The sequence below is a fragment of the Schistocerca cancellata genome, chromosome 10 (genome assembly GCF_023864275.1).
Source record: "Schistocerca cancellata isolate TAMUIC-IGC-003103 chromosome 10, iqSchCanc2.1, whole genome shotgun sequence".
Lineage (NCBI taxonomy): Eukaryota > Metazoa > Arthropoda > Insecta > Orthoptera > Acrididae > Schistocerca > Schistocerca cancellata.
Genome location: NC_064635.1, coordinates 120,872,239 through 120,893,546, shown reverse-complemented (window position 1 = coordinate 120,893,546; position 21,308 = coordinate 120,872,239). Strand labels below are relative to the sequence as shown.

At 43.7% G+C, this 21,308-nt stretch overlaps 1 protein-coding gene across 1 annotated transcript in view; it reads left to right on the top strand.

The window, feature by feature from the left end:
• Nucleotides 1-19,701, top strand: part of LOC126106422 (symplekin) — a 117,003-nt gene extending 97,302 nt beyond the window's left edge. The window contains exons 18-21 of the mRNA XM_049912698.1: nt 1,719-1,906; nt 9,407-9,583; nt 12,088-12,174; nt 19,533-19,701. Of these exons, the coding sequence (XP_049768655.1) occupies nt 1,719-1,906; nt 9,407-9,583; nt 12,088-12,174; nt 19,533-19,622 (542 nt within the window). The 3' untranslated portion in view covers nt 19,623-19,701. The remainder of the gene's footprint in view (nt 1-1,718; nt 1,907-9,406; nt 9,584-12,087; nt 12,175-19,532) is intronic.
• Nucleotides 19,702-21,308: the final 1,607 nt, after the last annotated feature.

Below are 21,308 nucleotides of genomic sequence, written 5' to 3'. Positions count from 1 at the left end.
TGTGTACCCTGTGCAGCCGGCACTGTTGGCTTCTAAAAATAGGAACTATTGCTGTCAGATATATTATGTACAGAATTTCTGGTCAGTATTTACCATAAGGAGGTGAAATGTGTATTACTTCTGACGGGTGTGTAAAAGTAAAAGTTATATGCAACCTAGATGTCAGAAGTATTTGTTCGTTCCTCAGAGGGGGAGGGGGAGGTAAAAAGGATGAGAGGAACCCAATTGTAGTAGTTAATAGTTGCAGTGGTGTGTAGCTGTTCTGTAATGATGTACCTGCTCAACATTAACAGGCATACAGTAGTAAATAAATAAATAAAATTACAATTAAGTACTGTTGTAAGCATGTTATGTTCACACACTGTAGAATTCTTCTAGAAAATCTTACACAGTTTTGTAAACTTATCCTCTGTGTGTGTGTGTGTGTGTGTGTGTGTGTGTGTGTGTGGTGGTGGTGGTCATGAATTATAAGTAACCTTAACAGGAAGTAGTGTTGTCAGTTTTTGGAATTGAAAGTCAGTTATGGCAATAAATCGATGGTGAATAGTCAGCGGGTTAGTGGGTCATATCACTGTGCAGATAAACTGAAGGGTGTTTGATAAACCATTCCCTATTTTAAATTGCTGTAAATTTATTATTTTCTTTGGCTACTGACAAACTAACAGGACTGACTTTCGCTTCCAGTTTATCTGAGGTTCTCATTTTATGTGAGTGCACCTTTTCCTTTGCCCATTCCTGTAGGAAAAAGGCAGAAGATATTAGGTGTGGACTGGAAACTGGCCACTTTTGTGGATTACATATGCTGCTCTGTTCGCCTGGGAAATAGTCGAGCAATCACTCGTGAACATCATTTGATAAATGTGGGACTGCACTGTGCTACTTAATGTGAAGTTGTCCCACTGTTGACCACACACAATCTTGAAACATTTCTCCATACAATTTGCCATTATTCATTGTGCACGAAAGAAAAGAACCAACAGTGGAAGACAAAATAATTCCTCACTGCTTTGCTACCCTCAGGCATCTGTCCACATTTCTGACAGAAGCGTACAGATTTTCATTTGACCAATGTGATACCATTGGCTGTTGAGAAACCTGTTAACATGAAAAGCTAACCTGACCAGACAGGTTATGTATAGATCTTCGCTGTAGAGACTAAATAGACTGAAAAGGGTTAAAAAAAATTACAATAATAGCCCTTCTCTCCACCTAGTCATATTTTCTATCTTACCAGATTAGAAGAAAAGTCAAATGATTGACACTCTGTCATTGTAAAATAACTTAAAATGTGGGCTGTGGAATATTTTGAAGGTCTTCTGCGGGATAATCGACATGACCAATTTCTTTATGGCTCTATCCTTTGAGATCGTGTTTACCAGTCTGCAATAACTTTTTTCTGTCCCCTGGGAGGGGTGGTAAGGGGGTAAGGTTTGGGGAAAACAAACACTTATGTAAGAAAGAAGTTTCATATTGTTTGTAAGCTGGCCATTGGTTGATGTGTAGGCTGCATTGTATTGTAAGAAAAATCAATACTATTTACTTTCAGTGGTAACTGAGTCTTCACCTCTCCTTTTATTATGCATATACAAAATATGAGCATGAAACATTAAATGTTCTCCTTGTGACATCTATCCTTCACTTTCTGTAGTAATTCCGTACTAGTGTACAGTTTGTGGGTCCCACAAAGTTTCCTTGACATCTGTCTCTTTGTTTTGCAGCTACCTCATTGTGCTTCTCAGAGAAGCAAGCCTACAGCCAAGAAGTTCTTGCAGTAGTACTGCAGCATCTTATGGAAATGACGCCACTTCCCACGTTGCTGATGAGGACTGTCATACAGTCACTGTCCCTGTATCCTCGTCTCATCGGTTTCGTTATGAACATCCTGCAGAGACTGATCCTAAAACAGGTAAACATGTGCTACTGTGAGGAACAGTATTGTGTATCGTCATAATGCACAACAGGCTCTATATGCTCCAGAACAACCGGGAAAAACCTGGGAATTTTTCATTTTTTTAGTCTGAAGTTAATTTTTTGTTACTTTGACTGGTGAGAACTGATAAACAGCAAAATGTGTCAAAGCCTTTAGGACGAAGACTATTAAATACCTCATAACAACAAACTGCTACCGATGAGTGTGATGTCATACTTGTTGACATTAAATTCATTTGAGCAGTTGCCTGCGGACTCGAGTGCATGCGCAGTTGAGTTGCATGAGCAGCACCTTCTCCCACCTCCGGCTACTTGAACTGTGAGTTTACCTGTATTGGCAGTAGCAACAAGCAGTCAGATGCGACCCGGAAAAATTTTTCTGGGACACCCAAACTGCCAGATTTGCACATGTGCCTAGCAGTCTGGTTTGCAGTGTGGAGGGATTAGTCACCACGTAAGCAGTGTTTATGTTTAGTGATTTTGCTGTTTCCTCTTCGTTTACACATCTCACATCAAATGGAAAAATAAACAGATTTCTGTGGTTGGGAGCTATCAAGCGAATTACAGATGGCTAACATATGTTATTAGTTTCAGTTTTTTTATTTTATTTTACGTCCACGTTTTTGGCAGTCATGCACTTTGCAGAACAATGAAATTATTTTTGTCAGTTTGCTAAATAAAGGTGGCTTTTATTAACCTTTTCCCCAGAGGCAGTCAATTTATTAGAAACAAAGTGTTTATTCCACATTATTGGCTAGTTTCAACTGTTCACTGAATTTTGAGTCCACATTTTCGTTATCTGTCATGTATGCCATAATAAAGAACTAAACATGAGATAATACAGTACTGGTACTCCAAGAAAATTTACATCACAAAAATCGCACTGAAAAGCTTAATATCAGGTTGGGGCCTACTTCATTGTGAATCTGGACATTCAAATTCGTGCTTTTAGTTGAATTATGATTTTAGTTGGTTAAGAAATAGCAATGTGCTTGGAGTATCCTATTTCTTTAATGACATCGTGTAAGATCTCTTAATGCTATTATGTACGATTGTATGGGCTTCCTACATTGTCATAGTTACCCACACACAGTAATGCCTGTTTTCTGGCACTCTCGAGCAACTGCTGAAATGAAGCTATTTCTAACAGGTCATGGAAAATATTGCAAATGATGGTTTGAGAAGCTTTAGTTTCAAAGTAAATTTCCTTTTGCGCAAGATGATGAATTTTACATGTGAGAATGTTGGATGATTTCTTAAACCTCTCATTTAAAACTTGACACATTGAGTACTAGCCGCTAAGAAGAATTTAGAGCCCAGAAGACTAGACTTGAATGTCATTATTTAAAATTTTACTAACATATTTGTTTGATGTATCTTGAAGTGTAACACATGCAAAAAAAGTCCGTAATATAGGTGAAAGCTTAGATTTTATTGTAGCTTATTAATATTCAAGACCAGTAATATAAGTGAATGCTTAACTAACCATTAACTTTTCCTGTTTGTATCTTCACACCACTTAACAGTGATGTTGCTGTTGACTGGCTACGTCACGTGTCCTATGCTCTGAATATCTGCTGTCATTAGCTGGCGAGATCACATGACATTAGCGCATTTCTATCTTGACTTCAATACTTTAGAAACTAACGTGCTGTTTCAAATCTATACTTTCGTAATATTAATACAAAAATATGCAGTGTATCGTAATGTGAAGATGTTGCTTCACATCACAGATCCTTCTAAAACTATTTGCTGAGCTTTTCATTCTCTGAAGTTTCACACTGGTGTATAAAACCTTTACCAGTCAAAGGATTGAAATTTTTACAGCTCAAATGGAAAGTATACGGTCACTTATCATGGAAAAAATGTATTTTTCACTTGGAAGAAGTGTATTTTCACGTGGGGGGAAAAAGTGCATTCTTAACCGGGAAATCCGGGAATTTTTTCTCTTGTCTATGTATACACCCTGAAACAGCATTACTCTAATATTTCTACTTATCCTTCACTGTACAAAAAGTCACTCCATCAGTATTAGCCAAATTTTTTTAAAAACAAGATGAAACCTGACGGCCCATGCACGTTCCAACACCGGCTGCATGTGAGCAAAAATATATTGCAGAATTGGGAAGCCGGCAACCAGAAGCAGATTTCCAGAATCGATTTTGAAGTGTTTACATGGCCTCCCAGAAGCGGTATTGGGAGATCAGTTTACGAAATCAAGTTTTGGGAGTATCTGCTGTCATCGGCTGTAGAGATCACGTGACATGGGCTATGATTGGCTTACAAAAGCGCATCACAGTCTCGATTTCAATACTTTGGAAACTAATGTTCTGTGTTTGGTGGAATTCGACTACAGTGAAACCTCGCTTTTACACTTTTCAAGGGACTTCAAAAATATGGTGTAAAATGTGGGGAATAATGTTTTAAACTGTAAAAGTTATATATAGGATACTCCCTTGCACTTAATGTATGATGTGTATACATAGCTGTCATCAAAAGACTTGTCAGGGAATTTGTTTATTATCTAAGGAAAGTTTATTATCAAATAAAAACCGCTGATGTAACTGAAACTGATAACTGCCTGAGAAGTAGGAATATATCTAAAACCAATGATGATGTGACTTACCAAAAGAAAGCACTGGCAGGTCGATAGACACACAAACAAACACAAACATACACACAAAATTCTAGCTTTCGCAACCAACGGCTGCTTTGTCAGGAAAGAGGGAAGGAGAGGGAAAGACAAAAGGATGTAGGTTTTAAGGGAGAGGGTAAAGAGTCATTCCAATCCCGGGAGCGGAAAGACTTACCTTAGGGGGGGAAAAAAGGACGGGTATACACTCGCGCACACACACATATCCATCCACACATATACAGACACAAGCAGACATATTAAAAGGCAAAGAGTTTGGGCAGAGATGTCAGTCGAGGCGGAAGTGCAGAGGCAAAGATGTTGTTGCATGACAGGTGGTATGAGTGGCGGCAACTTGAAATTAGCGGAGATTGAGGCCTGGTGGATAACAGGAAGAGAGGATATATTGAAGGGCAAGTTCCCATCTCTGGAGTTCGGATAGGTTGGTGTCAGTAGGAAGTATCCAGATAACCCGGACGGCGCAACACTGTGCCAAGATGTGCTGGCCGTGCACCAAGGCATGTTTAGCCACAGGGTGATCCTCATTACCAACAAATACTGTCTGCCTGTGTCCATTCATGCGAATGGACAGTTTGTTGCTGGTCATTCCCACATAGAACGCTTCACAGTGTAGGCAGGTCAGTTGGTAAATCACGTGGGTGCTTTCACACGTGGCTCTGCCTCTGATCGTGTACACCTTCCGGGTTACAGGACTGGAATAGGTGGTGGTTGGAGGGTGCATGGGACAGGTTTTACACCGGGGGCGGTTACAAGGGTAGGAGCCAGAGGGTAGGGAAGGTGGTTTGGGGATTTCATATGGATGAACTAAGAGGTTACGAAGGTTAGGTGGACGGCGGAAAGACACTCTTGGTGGAGTGGGGAGGATTTCATGAAGGATGGATCTCATTTCAGGGCAGGATTTGAGGAAGTCGTATCCCTGCTGGAGAGCCACATTCAGAATCTGATCCAGTCCCGGAAAGTATTCTGTCACAAGTGGGGCACTTTTGTGGTTCTTCTGTGGGAGGTTCTTGGTTTGAGAGGATGAGGAAGTGGCTCTGGTTATTTGCTTCTGTACCAGGTGGGGAGTGTAGTTGCGGGATGCGAAAGCTGTTGTCAGGTTGTTGGTGTAATGCTTCAGGGATTCCGGACTGGAGCAGATTCGTTTGCCACGAAGACCTAGGCTGTAGGGAAGGGACCGTTTGATGTGGAATGGGTGGCAGCTGTCGTAATGGAGGTACTGTTGCTTGTTGGTGGGTTTGATGTGGACGGACGTGTGAAGCTGGCCATTGGACAGGTGAAGGTCAACATCAAGGAAAGTGGCATGGGATTTGGAGTAGGACCAGGTGAACCTGATGGAACCAAAGGAGTTGAGGTTGGAGAGGAAATTCTGGAGTTCTTCTTCACTGTGAGTCCAGATCATGAAGATGTCATCAATAAATCTGTACCAAACTTTGGGTTGGCAGGCCTGGGTAACCAAGAAGGCTTCCTCTAAGCGACCCATGAATAGGTTGGCGTACGAGGGGGCCATCCTGGTACCCATGGCTGTTCCCTTTAATTGTTGGTATGTCTGGTTTTCAAAAGTGAAGAAGTTGTGGGTCAGGATGAAGCTGGCTAAGGTAATGAGGAAAGAGGTTTTAGGTAGGGTGGCAGGTGATCGGCGTGAAAGGAAGTGCTCCATCGCAGCGAGGCCCTGGACGTGTGGGATATTTGTGTATAAGGAAGTGGCATCAATGGTTACAAGGATGCTTTCTGGGGGTACTGGATTGGGTAAGGATTCCAGGCGCCCGAGAAAGTGGTTGGTGTCTTTGATGAAGGATGGGAGACTGCATGTAATGGGTTGAAGGTGTTGATCTACGTAGGCAGAGATACGTTCTGTGGGGGCTTGGTAACCAGCTACAATGGGGCGGCCGGGATGATTGGGTTTGTGAATTTTAGGAAGAAGGTAGAAGGTAGGGGTGCGGGATGTCGGTGGGGTCAGGAGGTTGATGGAGTCAGGTGAAAGGTTTTGTAGGGGGCCTAAGGTTCTGAGGATTCCTTGAAGCTCTGCCTGGACATCAGGAATGGGATTACCTTGGCAAAGTTTGTATGTGTTGTTGTCTGAAAGCTGACGCAGTCCCTCAGCCACATACTCCCGACGATCAAGTACCACGGTCGTGGAACCCTTGTCCGCCGGAAGAATGACGATGGACCGGTCAGCTTTCAGATCACGGATAGCCTGGGCTTCAGCAGTGGTGATGTTGGGAGTAGGATTAAGGTTTTTTAAGAAGGATTGAGAGGCAAGGCTGGAAGTCAGAAATTCCTGGAAGGTTTGGAGAGGGTGATTTTGAGGAAGAGGAGGTGGGTCCCGCTGTGACGTAGGACGGAACTGTTCCAGGCATGGTTCAATTTGGATAGTGTCTTGGGGAGTTGAATCATTAGGGGTAGGATTAGGATCATTTTTCTTCGTGGCAAAGTGATACTTCCAGCAGAGAGTACGAGTGTAGGACAGTAAATCTTTGACGAGGGCTGTTTGGTTGAATTTGGGAGTGGGGCTGAAGGTGAGGCCTTTGGATAGGACAGAGGTTTCAGATTGGGAGAGAGGTTTGGAGGAAAGGTTAACTACTGAATTAGGGTGTTGTGGTGCCAGATTGTGTTGATCGGAATTTTGAGGTTTTGGAGGGAGTGGAGCTGGAAGTGGGAGATTGAGTAGATGGGAGAGACTGGGTTTGTGTGCAATGAGAGGTGGTTGAGGTTTGCTGGAAAGGTTGTGAAGGGTGAGTGAGTTGCCTTTCCGGAGGTGGGAAACCAGGAGATTGGATAGTTTTTTGAGGTGAAGGGTGGCATGCTGTTCTAATTGGCGGTTGGCCTGTAGGAGGATGCTCTGAATAGCCGGTGTGGATGTGGGAGAGGAAAGATTAAGGACTTTTATTAAGGATAGGAGTTGACGGGTGTGTTCATTGGCTGAGTTGATGTAATGCCTCACCATAGCTCCGGACATGCTTTACAGTGCTGTTCACAACATTATTCCTCGACTACAGCTATTGTTGAGGAATGATGGTGGGCATGTTGAGCATTTCCTGTAAAGAACATCATATTTGCTTTGTCTTACTTTGTTATGCTAATTATTGCTATTCTAATCAGACGAAGCGCCGTCTGTCAGACATTTTTTGAACTTTTGTATTTTTTTGGTTCTAATAAAACCCCATGTCATTCCAAGCATGTGTGTCAATTTTTACCCCACAATCTACATTATTCCGTGATTTATTCAGTTTTCAAATTTATACTGACTTTTTGATCACCCAGTAAATAAGGTACCAGAATTTTAAATAAACTTAATAGCAAAATGATATCTTGCTACATTTTCAAGTTATTGGGTTTTATACCTGACCAGCAGGGGCTCGCGTGCAACACGCCCACTCACATCCTTATGCATCATGAATCCTGTAGTCATAACAATTGTCATATATCATAAACGATTCACGATATCAAAACAAAGGTTTTTGCAAATGATAGCCTGCAATGAGGCACATATGTTGTACAGCAGCAAGGGAGTTAAGATTGCAGTGAGCAGAGAACTGTAAAGATTGCAACGTGGATTGATGGAAATTTGTTGCCCGGTGGAATGAATTGTGTTTCTCGGTATACCAATTAGATGGTAGTGCCTGGCTACACTGTTATCCAGTTTAACAGTTGTTCAAAATGTTCACTGTGTCACAGACACAGGCCAGTGGAAGCAGTAATATGCTATGGGGGACACTCAGCAGGACTCCATTGGATTTGTGGTAGCATTAAAACCCACCATGGCAACTGTGGACTAAATGAACATGCTTGACGTATTATTTGACAGCAGTGGCACCTTCCAGCAAGATAACTCTGTCATGAGGCCAGAATTGTGCTACAATGGTTTGAGGATCATGGTAGTGAACTCGTGTTGTCTTCGCCGCCAGATTCATCTGATGTGTACCAAATGGAATACACCTGGAACAGCATCTGGTGCTTCTCTGGTTCCAAAAACCAGTGCATTTAATTTACAGGAATTGCATACCCTGTGCATTTGCATCTGGTGCCTCATACCTCTGCAAACCCACAGAGGACCTCTCAGTTCCATGCCATGCGGAATCACTGTTGTATTGTGTTCCAAAGTTGGATCAGCATGCCACTGAGCATGTGGTCATTATGTTTGTTCATCATTGTATTTTTACAAAATAAGGAAGTTTTGTAATTAATTTGAAATGCAGTTACAGTTGCAAAATGTAAAAACTTTGAGTGTGGTTAACTGCAATGAGACAGATAAGCACATATAACAGTGAGTGACTACATTTGTAACGACATCCTTTTTGTGTGGTGAAAGCAGGTTATTTACCTGCTGTTTTATATTGACAGTGGTGGAAAATAAAATGAGAAAGAAAAGTGCGGCCAAATTCAAAAAGCAAAAATACTTCTTAAAAATAAAAATGAAAAAGCAATCTTTGGCACTAACTCAAAAATGAGAGATATTTGTTTGAAAAAATAAAATGTAGTCATTCTCAAACAGAGTGATCAATTTATCAATATGTTGTTTGGCTTTTGTAAGTTGTGCATTACATATATATTTCACTATCTTCTGAGAAGCTGCAAATCACTTTGCGAAGAGTTTTCGCCAGTGCTACAAAAATTGGAGATAAAAAAAAAAAAACACTGACAGCAAAATGCCCCAGTTAACCTTATGTGTAACCAATAATAAAAGCGTTATGCAGGAGTCTTCGGTAACTGTATTTGTAGTGCACCTGTAAATTACATATATAAGCAAGAAAATCTTTAGGGCATTTTCTAGCATCTCTTTTCCAATGATAATAGTGAAAATAATAAATGCTCTCATTTGAACAGGTATGGAAACAGAAGAAAGTGTGGGAGGGCTTCATAAAGTGCTGCCAGCGAACAAAGCCACAGAGCTTCCAAGTCCTACTGCAGCTACCACCCGCACAGCTGAGCGACGTTTTCCAAGTTTCACCCGACTTGAGACAACCTCTGCTTGCACACGTCACGGCCTTCACCGATAATCAGGTTAGTGATTTTTTGACGCCTAACAAGGCATTTTGGTAGTTAGGTTTGGATAGTAAATGCAACAAGTCACTTCACAACCTTTTGGTAGATTTTATTATCCCATTAGCCAGCATTAGAGTCACTGCGGGCTGTCTGCAATGGATAACCATTGGAACTTTATTCTGCGGGCCATCTGCAGATAGTCTCAGGGCTTGTGGTAACATCAGAGAATCCAGAAGATTGCAAGATACACACTGTGGAAGTATCCACTTTATGGCAATGTGGAATCATGGCTTTCAGGCATAGGAAGACAATTTTCTTTGTATAAACATTCTAAATAAGCAGTTCCTACACAAATCAGCTGTTATTACATAATCATTAGTTTTCAGAATTCATATTAATAAAGTGCCCCCTCCCCCAACACACACACACACACACACACACACACACACACACACACACACACAGATTTAAGTGTCTCAAATCATTTTTCCTTTCACTTTCTGGAACAGAAAGTCACACGGAGAAAGATCTGGTGAGTAGGTTGGATGTTCCAGAACGGTAATGTCATGCTTAGCCAAAAACAACTTGGCAGGTGTCAGTTTCTTGGGCAATATTACTAAATAGATTCTCTCCTCATGTTAAATCTGTCGAACTGAATCCTGTCGATCCGTAGAATATCAACAGCAACACGAATACTCAACCAACAGATTTTTTGGATTAAACCTCCAATTTTTTCAATATTTTCATTTGTTGTTGACATTGAGGGTCTCCTAAATATGATTAATCTTCAGTCTCTTGTCATCCCTCTTTGAGCCACTTAAATCACTCAAAAGTGGAATGCATGACAGACATTAATCGTTGTGTCCTTGATTCAATAAAGAATGGGCCTCTGGTTCTCTGTGGTAGTCTTTTTAAGTTTCACTCAAAATTTGACATTAATCAGTTGCTCTTCCAAAAAATTTTCAGCAAGTTGTGGATACACAGTCTGATACAAATGAATGCCACTCTCTGAGTGAGGGGTCAGCAGGTGAATGGGTAGTGGGAATGGAGAGATGTGACATGACTCAGCAATGTAGTGCATCACCTAGAGGCCAGCACTGTTTGCCTGTGGGTTTTTTGTTTTTATTTTTTCCTAAGGTTGGGTTATTATTTTGTCACACAAATGCACACACAGTCATGTTTTGTGTTTTAGTCTATTAATAATTGCTTTGTTTTAAATATCTGTCAGTAACTGCCTTTGCCTGGAGTCCTCAGCTTCCATCCTATATATTTGCATCAGATTACTCACCTGCCCAGCCTTCCCACCATGTTTCTTGGTCCATGTCTTTTCTCTCGCTTCTCAGCTGTCCATTGCCCTCTTTTACAACCCTTGCACTCCCCACCCTTTCCAACATTTCACCTGTTCATTAAAAAGAAATTTAAATCCTGAGTGCTCAACATCTAGTATTATATTTTGTGCACTGTCTTTACCACCAGCCCTTCCACCGCTACTCTGGCCCCCTACTCCTTCCCCAGGCCAATTAAGTACGATATCAATATACCTGTTTGTTTATTTTTTCCTTAATCTTTCTCCAAAAGTCTACTTTTCTCAGAATGAGTTCCTTTCCTCCCATCTGACCATTTTACTCCAATTATTTTTCTCTTTTTAACATTATCCATTATGAATTAGGATAATGGTTGTTATGTTCGTCCAGTAGTAATTGGTAGCACTCAGCCATATTTTTGCTTGTTTTTCTGTTTGTTTTATCTTCCTGAAAACTGTTGAGTTTCTTTATTTCTAGCCTGAATTTGTCTCTGAGTAAGGTCTCCTGTTCAATCTGCATTTCTTCTAAGTTCTTTTTTGTCTTGCCACCCGCCCACCCATTTTCTGTGTCTATATTCCAGTTTCGGAAGAATATATGAATTTTTTTCCTTGCTAATCTGTCTTCTTTCTTACTCTCTAGATGTTCATAGGGTGTAGCATGTCTTTTCCTGATCTCATCTGCTGTTTTAGGGCAGAATAAGTATTTTTTTACCTCAAAACCCAATTGCTATCGGTGTTCTTGTCTGGACCTAATATTTTTCACAAGATTCTCATTTCTGTCTTTTCCTAATCTTCTAATGCCACTTTACATACACATTAAAGTAGTGTTTCCAAGCCACAAAGGGTTTCTGATTTTATAACTGTTAGATTGTCTTAATGTAACAGCTTTACAAATGTTGTTACTGTACCAATTTCTCACTTTCATATATGCTTTTTTTTTCCTTTATTCAGGTCTGATTTTAATTGCTTCATTTTCACTTTTTATGTTTATATTTTCACCTAGATATTTAAAGTTGTCTATATTCCTGATGTTGCCGTACTCTGTTTTCAAAATTCTTGACGAGTTGCTTTCATACAATATTTGTATATTTGCCTTTTCAGCTGTCTCCATCAGGATTTCGTCTTATCTTTGCATTCTCTAAGTTTTTTTACAAATCTTTTCAGTGTAGTTTTGAGTGATAAGGTGAAATGTATGCGACTCATCTTTTACTTGTTTCAGCGTGCTCACATCCCCAAATCCATTATGGATGTTCTCTTGGGCAGTAAGCGGACATCAAACGATGAGTATGACGTCGATACAGAAGCTGTAAGTGTACATAAACATGTAATGTTATCTTTATAGACTACGACAAAACAGATGTTGGATTGCACATCATTGTTCATATTTTTGACACTCTGTCCCTTCATTATTAGTCCTGAGAGCTTTTAAACCCATTTTAAGTACCTTTTATTGCTGTAAATCCTCTCTGTTACCAAGTAAATTAACTTGACAACATTTCTTCATTTTTGTGTTTATTCTTGCTCTTGAGTTCCGCTTGTGTGTCTAACATGTTAAAATGCAAGTTGTATTTGTTTACTCATCAGTATTTGAAATATTGAACAAACAGTTTGTAGTAACACTGTTCACGTTACGTCGCACTTCACTTAGCGTAGACCGGGACTGTGTCCTAGGCATGCCCGATGTTGACTGACTGCGCTCTGCCTGTCCTGCCGGAGTTGTTGTTGTTGTTACGCCGGCAGAGGGCGCGTCCGAATTCTCGCGTGCCCTCTGGTGGATGGGACTCTACTTGCGGCAACTACTGTCCATGACGCGCCGTGCCAATGTGCGCTTCCCGCGATCTTTCTGGTGGCTACTACACTCCTCCTCCTTCGGGGGGTGAAGCCACTGTGATCCACTACGTCGAAAGGTGGAGCGTCGGGCAGGAGCGATGACCTCCACATCCATGGGATGGCCGGAGTCGAGGGAATCTGCCAACCCTCGAGCCGGAACCTTCGAATATGGCTGGAAATGACCCACACGAAGAGGCCCCCGTCGTCCCACAACCGGAGCCCGGGACAGAACGGGCGACAAGCTGTCGAACTCCGGATCCTGTTCCACCTCAGGAGGGGCAAGAACTAGTGGCGGGGACGAAGGGGAAGGGACGACCACAGGGGAACTAGCCCCCTGCGAAACCGGGCCGGCTAGGGGGGCCAGCTCTCGCTGGGGCAGCTCGAATGACGGCGATGCCGGTGCTGGAGCCACTGGAGGCTGCCAAGGCTGAGAACCATCACAGTGCGGCAGAGTCACAGCGGGGAGAGGAGGTAACGTCCCCTGTGAAACCAATACAGGTGCCGGCAATGGGGAAGCCGGTGTCCGAGAGGGCGGAGGGTGGGTGCCCGAACGTGGACGTAGCTGATTTTGGTGACGACGTACCACCCGGTCCCCCACCTGCAAGGTATAGAGCCGGCGGCCATGTCGGTGCAGGACCACCGCCGGTATCCAACGTGGATTGCGACCAAACCCACGGGCCCAGACTGACATACCCAGTGGAAAGCCAGGTACTCCGTTTTGGGAAGACTGGCGAGGACCAGGCTGGAGGAGGTGCAGCAGAGTCCTAGGTTGACGCCCATGGAGGAGCTCTGCGGGGCTGCGGTCTCCCATTGGTGTGGTCCGGTATGCCGTCAAGAAAAACGTCAATGCTTCCTCTGCAGGAAATTCGTGCACATACTTTTTCATCTGCGTCTTAAAGGTGCGCACCATGCGCTCAGCTTCCCCATTCGATTGTGGATGGAAGGGGGGAGAGCAAACGTGCCGAATACCGAAGCGCCTACAAAAATCCTGGAAGGTCTGCGAAAGAAACTGCGGTCCATTGTCCGAGACCAGGGTGATTGGCAGACCTTCCACAGAAAAGATTTTTGCTAGTGCCTGGATTGCAACGTCTGAAGTGGTTGAGGAGCAGCGAACCACATATGGGAATCGGGAATAAGCATCAATGACAATGAGCCAAAAGCCATTGAGAAACGGCCCCGCAAAATCGATGTGAACACGTTCCCACGCCTGGGTCGCCGGCGGCCATGAAGAGAACGCTGCCCTGGGAGATGCGTGTTGGCTCGCACACTGAGAACAGGCGGCCACCAAGTGCTCAATTTCTCTGTCAATACCGGGCCAGTACACATGTCTGCGAGCCAAGGTTTTAGTACGGGAAACACCCCAGTGCCCCGCATGTAATAACTTGAGGACCTCCCGTCGTAAACTTGCAGGAACAACCACGCGAGGAGCTGTATCATCGGTAGCCAGAAGGAGAACTCCTTCCAAGACCGAGAGACGGTCTCGTAGAAGAAAACAATTACGAAGAGGGTCCGAGGCCCGGCCCGGAGGGCGGGACGACCACCCCTGCTGAATGAGGCGAACTACTTGCCGGAGAACCGGGTCAGCCGCTGTTTCCCTGGCGACTCGAGAACTAGTGATCGGGAAGCCATCAACCGCCTGGCGGGACGCCACATCCAAATGAAAACACATAATCTCCTCTCGATCAAATATAGGGTCCGGGCCCACCGGAAGACGGGAAAGAGCGTCGGCGTTGGCATGCTGGCCTGTAGGGCGAAAACGAATGTCATAATGGTACTTAGAGAGGAACAAGGCCCAGCGCTGTAGTCTGTGGGCCGCCCTATCCGAAATCTGAGAGGCGGGGCCAAATAACGATATTAACGGCTTATGGTCAGTGATTAACTGAAACTTCGTGCCATACAAGAAAGGGTGAAACTTGGTAACAGCGTAGACAATGGCCAAAGCCTCTTTTTCCACCTGGGAGTAATGGGCCTGCGCGGGACTAAGCGTTTTCGACGCAAACGCCAGTGGTTGCTCGGAACCATCTGCGTTGCGATGGGCCAGGACCGCCCCCACCCCATACTGTGAAGCATCCGTAGCCAGGACTAACGGCTTATGGGGATCAAAAGTAGCCAAACAAGGGGCTGACGTGAGGAGGCCCTTCAACGAGGTGAACGCTCGCTCGCATGCCGGCGACCAATCAAAAGGAACACCCTTGTGCAGAAGGCAGTACAGGGGGTGGGCTATAGTGGAAGCCCTGGGAATGAACCGGTGGTAATAGGCTATCTTGCCTAAAAAAGCTTGTAACTCCTTCAGCGATGTGGGCCGAGGAAGGTTGACGATACCTTGGACCAAACTTCCCAGTGGCTGGATGCCATGCCGAGAGATGGTGTAGCCCACATACTCAATGGACGGTTGGAAGAAGGTTGACTTCTGCAGGTTGCAACGCAAGCCCACAGACCTGAATTTGAGAAAGAGGGTGCGAAGGTTGTGCAAGTGGTCCGTCGTGCTGCGGCCCGTGACAATTATGTCATCCAGGTAATTAATACAATGAGGGATTGTCGACGTGACATGCTCAAGATAACGCTGGAATATCGCCGGGGCACTGGATATTCCAAAAGCCAACCGCTGGTATTGGTAAAGGCCAAACGGGGTGTTGACGACTGCCAGCCGTTTGGAGTCCTCATCAAGTGGTATCTGATGATAAGCCTCTGACAGATCGATTTTCGAAAAATAGTGGCCTCCCGCCACGGCGGAGAACAATTCATCAGCACGAGGCAAAGGATATGTGTCCACCACCAATTGGGAATTAATGGTGGCCTTAAAATCGCCACAAAGACGTAATTTTCCAGAGGGCTTCTTGACAATAACGAGGGGCGAAGCCCACTAACTGGAAGAAATGGGAAGAACGACCCCTAGGGCTGTCAGCCGGTCTAGCTCTTCCTTTACCTGAGGGCGGAGAGCCAAGGGGATCTGCCTCGCGCGTAGAAAACGCGGGCGAGCCGACGCCTTCAACATTAAGTGAGCTTCAAAATCTGAAACACGCCCCAGGCCCTCCTCAAAAATGTCTGGAAAGTCTGAGATCAAAGATTCTAATGAGTGATAGGGAACGTCTTCGGAGGCCAACTGTATGGTGTCAGCGATAGAAAAACCGAAAGCTTGAAAGGCATCCAGGCCAAAAAGGTTAGCGGAGCTCGCATCACTGACAACAATAAAAGTAATAGGCCGAGTGACTGATTTGTAAGTCACGTCGGTAGTGAATTGACCCAGTAGGGGAATGAACTGTTTACCATAACCGCGTAGACGCCGGTAAACTGGCGCCAACGGGGGCGATCCAAGGTCGGAATACGTTTGTGCATTCAACAACGAAACTTCCGCGCCCGTATCTACTTGCAGTTGTAACCGGCGCGACCGAACTGACACCTCGATAAAGAGTTTGCGTGCCGATGCGTCGGGAGCCTGGCCCGATGAAACTTCCTGAATGTCAACGTCCATGTCCTCTGTACTTGCTTCCTTCGATTCCTTTGAGGCTGAGCGGCAAACTTTAGCAATGTGACCGTTTTTATGACATTTGCGACAAACGGCCCAACGCTGGGGGCACTTTGACCGATCGTGATGTATATAGCACGACGCACAGGACGGCAACAGGGGCCGGCGGCCGGAATTCTGTTTACGCGCCGCGCGGGAGCGGCCGTAACGGCCGGATTGTACCGCTCGCACGTCGTCCACCCTGGACACAGTGGACGCGGCCGCGCCGCCCTGAACCTCCGCGACGTCGCACCACGCTTCCAGCTGTTGACCTGCTGCATGAGAGACTTCATACGATTGAGCAATGGACAGGACTTCTTCGAGGGAAGGGTCTTCTAACTGCAGGGCCCGTTGCCGGACCTCCCTATCAGGGGCCGAACGAACAATGACGTCGCGTACCATAACATGGGCATACGACTCCCGCGACTGCTCCGTGACAAAATGACACTTGCGACTAAGACCGTGCAGGGTTGCGGCCCACGCCCGGTAAGACTGATGGGGCTGTTTCTTGCATTGATAGAACTCGACCCTAGCCGCCACAACATGCGTGCGGCGGCGATAATATGAAGACAGCAATGAACACAATGCGTCAAAAGACAAGGACGAGGGTTCCTGCAACGGCGCCAGCTGCCGCAAAACTTGATACAGCGAGGGAGATATCCAAGACAAGAAGAGAGCACGACATACCTCCGCATCGGCAACATGAAACGCCTGGAAATGCTGCCGAAGGCGATGTTCATATGCGTCCCAATCCTCCGCCGTCTCGTCATATGGGGGAAAGGGAGGAGGGAACGGCGCTGGAGCAGACGGCGGTGAGAGCAACGCCGGAAGCACTTGTTTCATGGTGGCCATGAGCTCCGTCTGCTGCACAATCAAAACCCGCACCAAATCCTCCATGCCGTGGAGAAACTGCGAAACCGGAACAACGACGCAACACGCGAAAGAACGACCCTACTCGTCGCCAATTGTGTAGTAACACTGTTCACGTTACGTCGCACTTCACTTAGCGTAGACCGGGACTGTGTCCTAGGCATGCCCGATGTTGACTGACTGCGCTCTGCCTGTCCTGCCGGAGTTGTTGTTGTTGTTACGCCGGCAGAGGGCGCGTCCGAATTCTCGCGTGCCCTCTGGTGGACGGGACTCTACTTGCGGCAACTACTGTCCATGACGCGCCGTGCCAATGTGCGCCTCCCGCGATCTTTCTGGTGGCTACTACACAGTTATTCCCTTTGTATGGATGTGCTGTTTGTTGCAGTGTTGTAAGTACAGTTATGATCAATAAGGCAGAGGAATTCAGGTGAGGTAAATGCAGACAAATAAATAAAATTTTTGAATTAAGGGTTCATTTCATATATGGGACAGCATACAATAACAGCTAATTTCATGTGATACCAGTATCAGGATGTGTGATGCAATATTTGGAATATATACATAAGACATTTCTTCTTACTGTTCAACTGTTTGTGGATTTCATTGCTTAGCGTACCATGTTCCTTGGATGAGGATTTCCCTGTTTTACTGGGACCCCTGCAACTGTTACCTTGAAATAAACAGGGAACATGTAATCGTTATTTCTCCTTCTCCTTAATAGCCAGCTGTTCATGCGAACTAGTTCAAAGAATATCTTCAGGCACCACTTTTTTTTATCCAGGTTGAATTTTCTAATATCCAAGCACAGAATAAATTGACATAGCCCAATGTACACATTGTAGATCATCACAGAGTGTGGACAAAATATCATTTTGTATTCTTTTTCATTCCTGAAAAGCATCTTCTTTTCGCCTTCTGGTTTGGCTCTAACATACATTGACAATATGTTGACCGCTATGTTGTCAAACCAGAATCAGGAGACTACTGACAACTGTGTACCATCTACTGTTGCTACCTTTTCTTCCATGCTGTCTTGACCATTCTTCTTCATTTCTGCCCCCTTAGGTAAAATGCAACAAGGTAGTTGATTGGTCTGGACTCACCCTAGTAATCGTATGTCTTGCTGGTGCAAAAACCCTTCCGAGGGTACACGAGTGATCCAGTTATTTGAAAAAACTTGTCACTCACACATCATGAGACTTCTTGTGTAAGATGCACAACAGTATTGCTGCTAGCTCCTAGATCCACAGTGCCAGGCATTGAAATAGTACTCTGAGCTCTAGTGTTAATTTCATAATTGTATCTGAATAATCTGTTAATCCACAGATAAGAATTCTTGTTTTGGTATTTGCAACAGTGTTTCACGCAGTCGGTCTGCTGTGGGCAAATTTTGAACAGTTTGTCACAGTTCAGTTCACCAGTGGGGACTAGATTCCTGTTGTCACAGAAATGTATGAAATGTTTTATTTCTTTCCAGATTTTAAAACTAATTATGTCACTCACAGCAGAGTGGCAAAGCTCTTTACATCAATATTGTCTTGTTGCTGGGAGTTTAGTAACTGACTTAAACAAGGCTGCACCAAAAAATTGTTCAGTTTCTTCTGCACTAACATTTACACATTTATTGGGTTGCGTAACAAGTAAGATTGTTTGAGTATGTGCTGCATGATGTCTTTAGTAAAGAAATATTGGAAATATTCTACTGGATGATGATAGTAAAAAATCTGCTAACAGCTGAAGTGTCGAGTTCCAATATTTCCTGAGGGAGAACAGTGTTTCCATTGAATTTCATTGCACCATCCCTTCTGTCAAATGCCCTATGATCCTATGTATTGTGGGTTTCCCCACCTTAGTTGAAGGTTTTGTATTTTGTTGCAGTACTGTAATCCTATCTGCAAGAGGAATGTTGTCAAGGCTACAATCATCAGTAGGCCTGATCTTGCTGTCATCTTTGTTATCTGATGTCACAGTTATTTTCTCTCTTGTATTATAACTCTTATATGTAATATTGTCACTATCTGACACCGAACAAAAAACAAGATTACCCATTTTGCAGATTTCCATAGACATTGTTTTGTCCTCTGACATATCAGGAGGCTTTAGGACAAAGACTGTGTAATACTTCATAACAAAAAACTGTTTAAAATGAGTGTGGCATCACAACTGTTTACATTTCTAACATGTCACGGGAAAAATATTGCGAACGGTGGTTTGGGAAGCGTTACATTCAAAGTAAATTTCCTTTAATGCAAGATGAATTATGTTGCATATGAGAGTGTGCGATAAATTTCTTAAATCGTGGAGTGTTTTAATCTCATTCAAAATTTCACTCTTTGAGGACCGATTTTGGACGCGGTAGACAAGCCCTCTGTACCGTTATTTAAAACTTAACAGCACATTTGTGTTTGATGTGTCTTGAATCGTCATAACTGCAGAGTTGCTGTGTTTGTCTCTTTCAGAGGTCACCCTCAGACTTGACAATTGACATCAAAGAAGAGCCAGAGGACTACAACAGCAGGTCAGAACCGGCACCCCCTGGGTTGGAATAGTGGTCAGCTCATGGTCCGATTTTCGGATCTGAAGTTTATCCAAACTCTTATTAGGGCCCTTGTGGTAAAAAAAAAAGAATGGAGGCAGTCTGCTGTGTGAACTGTGCTTAAGATGGGAATAAGATAAATGAGGCAGGAAATTCAGGAATTACAACAAAGCAAAAGTGGTCATTGTGGACAGTTGGTGACAGTGCCAACACATACTGGAAAGATGACACGGCTTTTACTCATAATGGTGGACAGATGTGTAATGGTATGTGTTGACACTGTTGTAGTTCTTGTTGCCGCTGTTGTCCAATATTAATTGCATAGTTGTATGAAGGAATTTTTGTGTCAACAATGCTGGTCATGTTTCAGTGTTAAATCAGTTACACTGATAAAATTCTATGTAAATATTTAATGTAAATATTGTCATACAATATGACTTGAATATTTTTCTTGTTTTAATTGTGTCAGTGTTTGTCATTTATATGTAACATGCAAATGCACAGTGTACAAAATTGACATAGAAGAATATATATTAAAATGTTGAAGTTAGATGACAATGTTGGATAGGTCAGTCTTCATTCATTCATTTTCATATGGTGCTCTGCAAATTCCATTATGAAGGAGATCCTTAAAGGATGTTGAACGAGCTATATAATTCTTCAAACAAATGTATTGCACAGGTGCTATCACTCATGCGACCAAACCTAGAACATTGTTTCAAGTTTGTGGGACCTGTACCAGATAGGACTAACAGCGGATATTAAATGTATAAAACGAATGGCAGCACAAATGGTCACAGGTTTATTTAATCTGTGGGAGAGTATCAGAGAGATACTGAAGGAAGTGAAGTGGCAGACTCTTGAAGACAGATGTAAACTATCCCAAAAAGTCTATTAACAAAGTTTCAACAACTGGCTTTAAATGGTTGCTCTAGAGAGGTACTACAACCCCCTTCGTGTCACTCACATAGGGATTTTGAGCATAAGATTTGAATAATTACAGCATGCACAGAGACATTCAAACAATCATTCTTCCCATGCTACGTATGTGAATGGAACAGAAAGAAATCCTAATAACTGGTAAAATGGGATGTACCCTCTGCCATCATGCACCTCACAGTGGTTTGCAGATAATAGATATAGACGATCACAGGTTCATTCACCGATGGGGAAATTATTCTGTAGCATAGCTCACTTGTTTCACTTCCAGGTGAATTAAATGTTTCTTGAGACCTGTCATGATTTCAGTGACTGTTTCTGGGAAGAACATTTACTGTTTCTCATTAACTACTACTTGGAGCTTACACGAAGTCTGCACAGTACAGGAGGTCTCATAGAACAACACTAATTGAAAAATAATTGTATTAAAAATATTTTCAGTCCAAGCCATTGTTGCAGCATAGCATTTTCTCCTTGTCTGTTCTTTTAGGGCCTACATCCAAATCCCCATCCCCTCCCCAGCAGCAGCCAGTGCATGTGGCCCACACCCGTTGGGCAAAGTTGGCTGGTGAGGGCCCTTAAATCTGTGTTGTGTGAGTTTACCAGCCTTGCTGGCTTTCGGCTGAGCCTGGGTGTGACAGTAGTGAGGTGGACCTTCATAAGCTTGGCTGGGTCTGAGCGCATTGTACAGATGGTGGATGGCTACAAGTAAAGAATAGAAATTCCCAAAAGGGTTCTGGTGCTTGACCCAGCTTTTTAT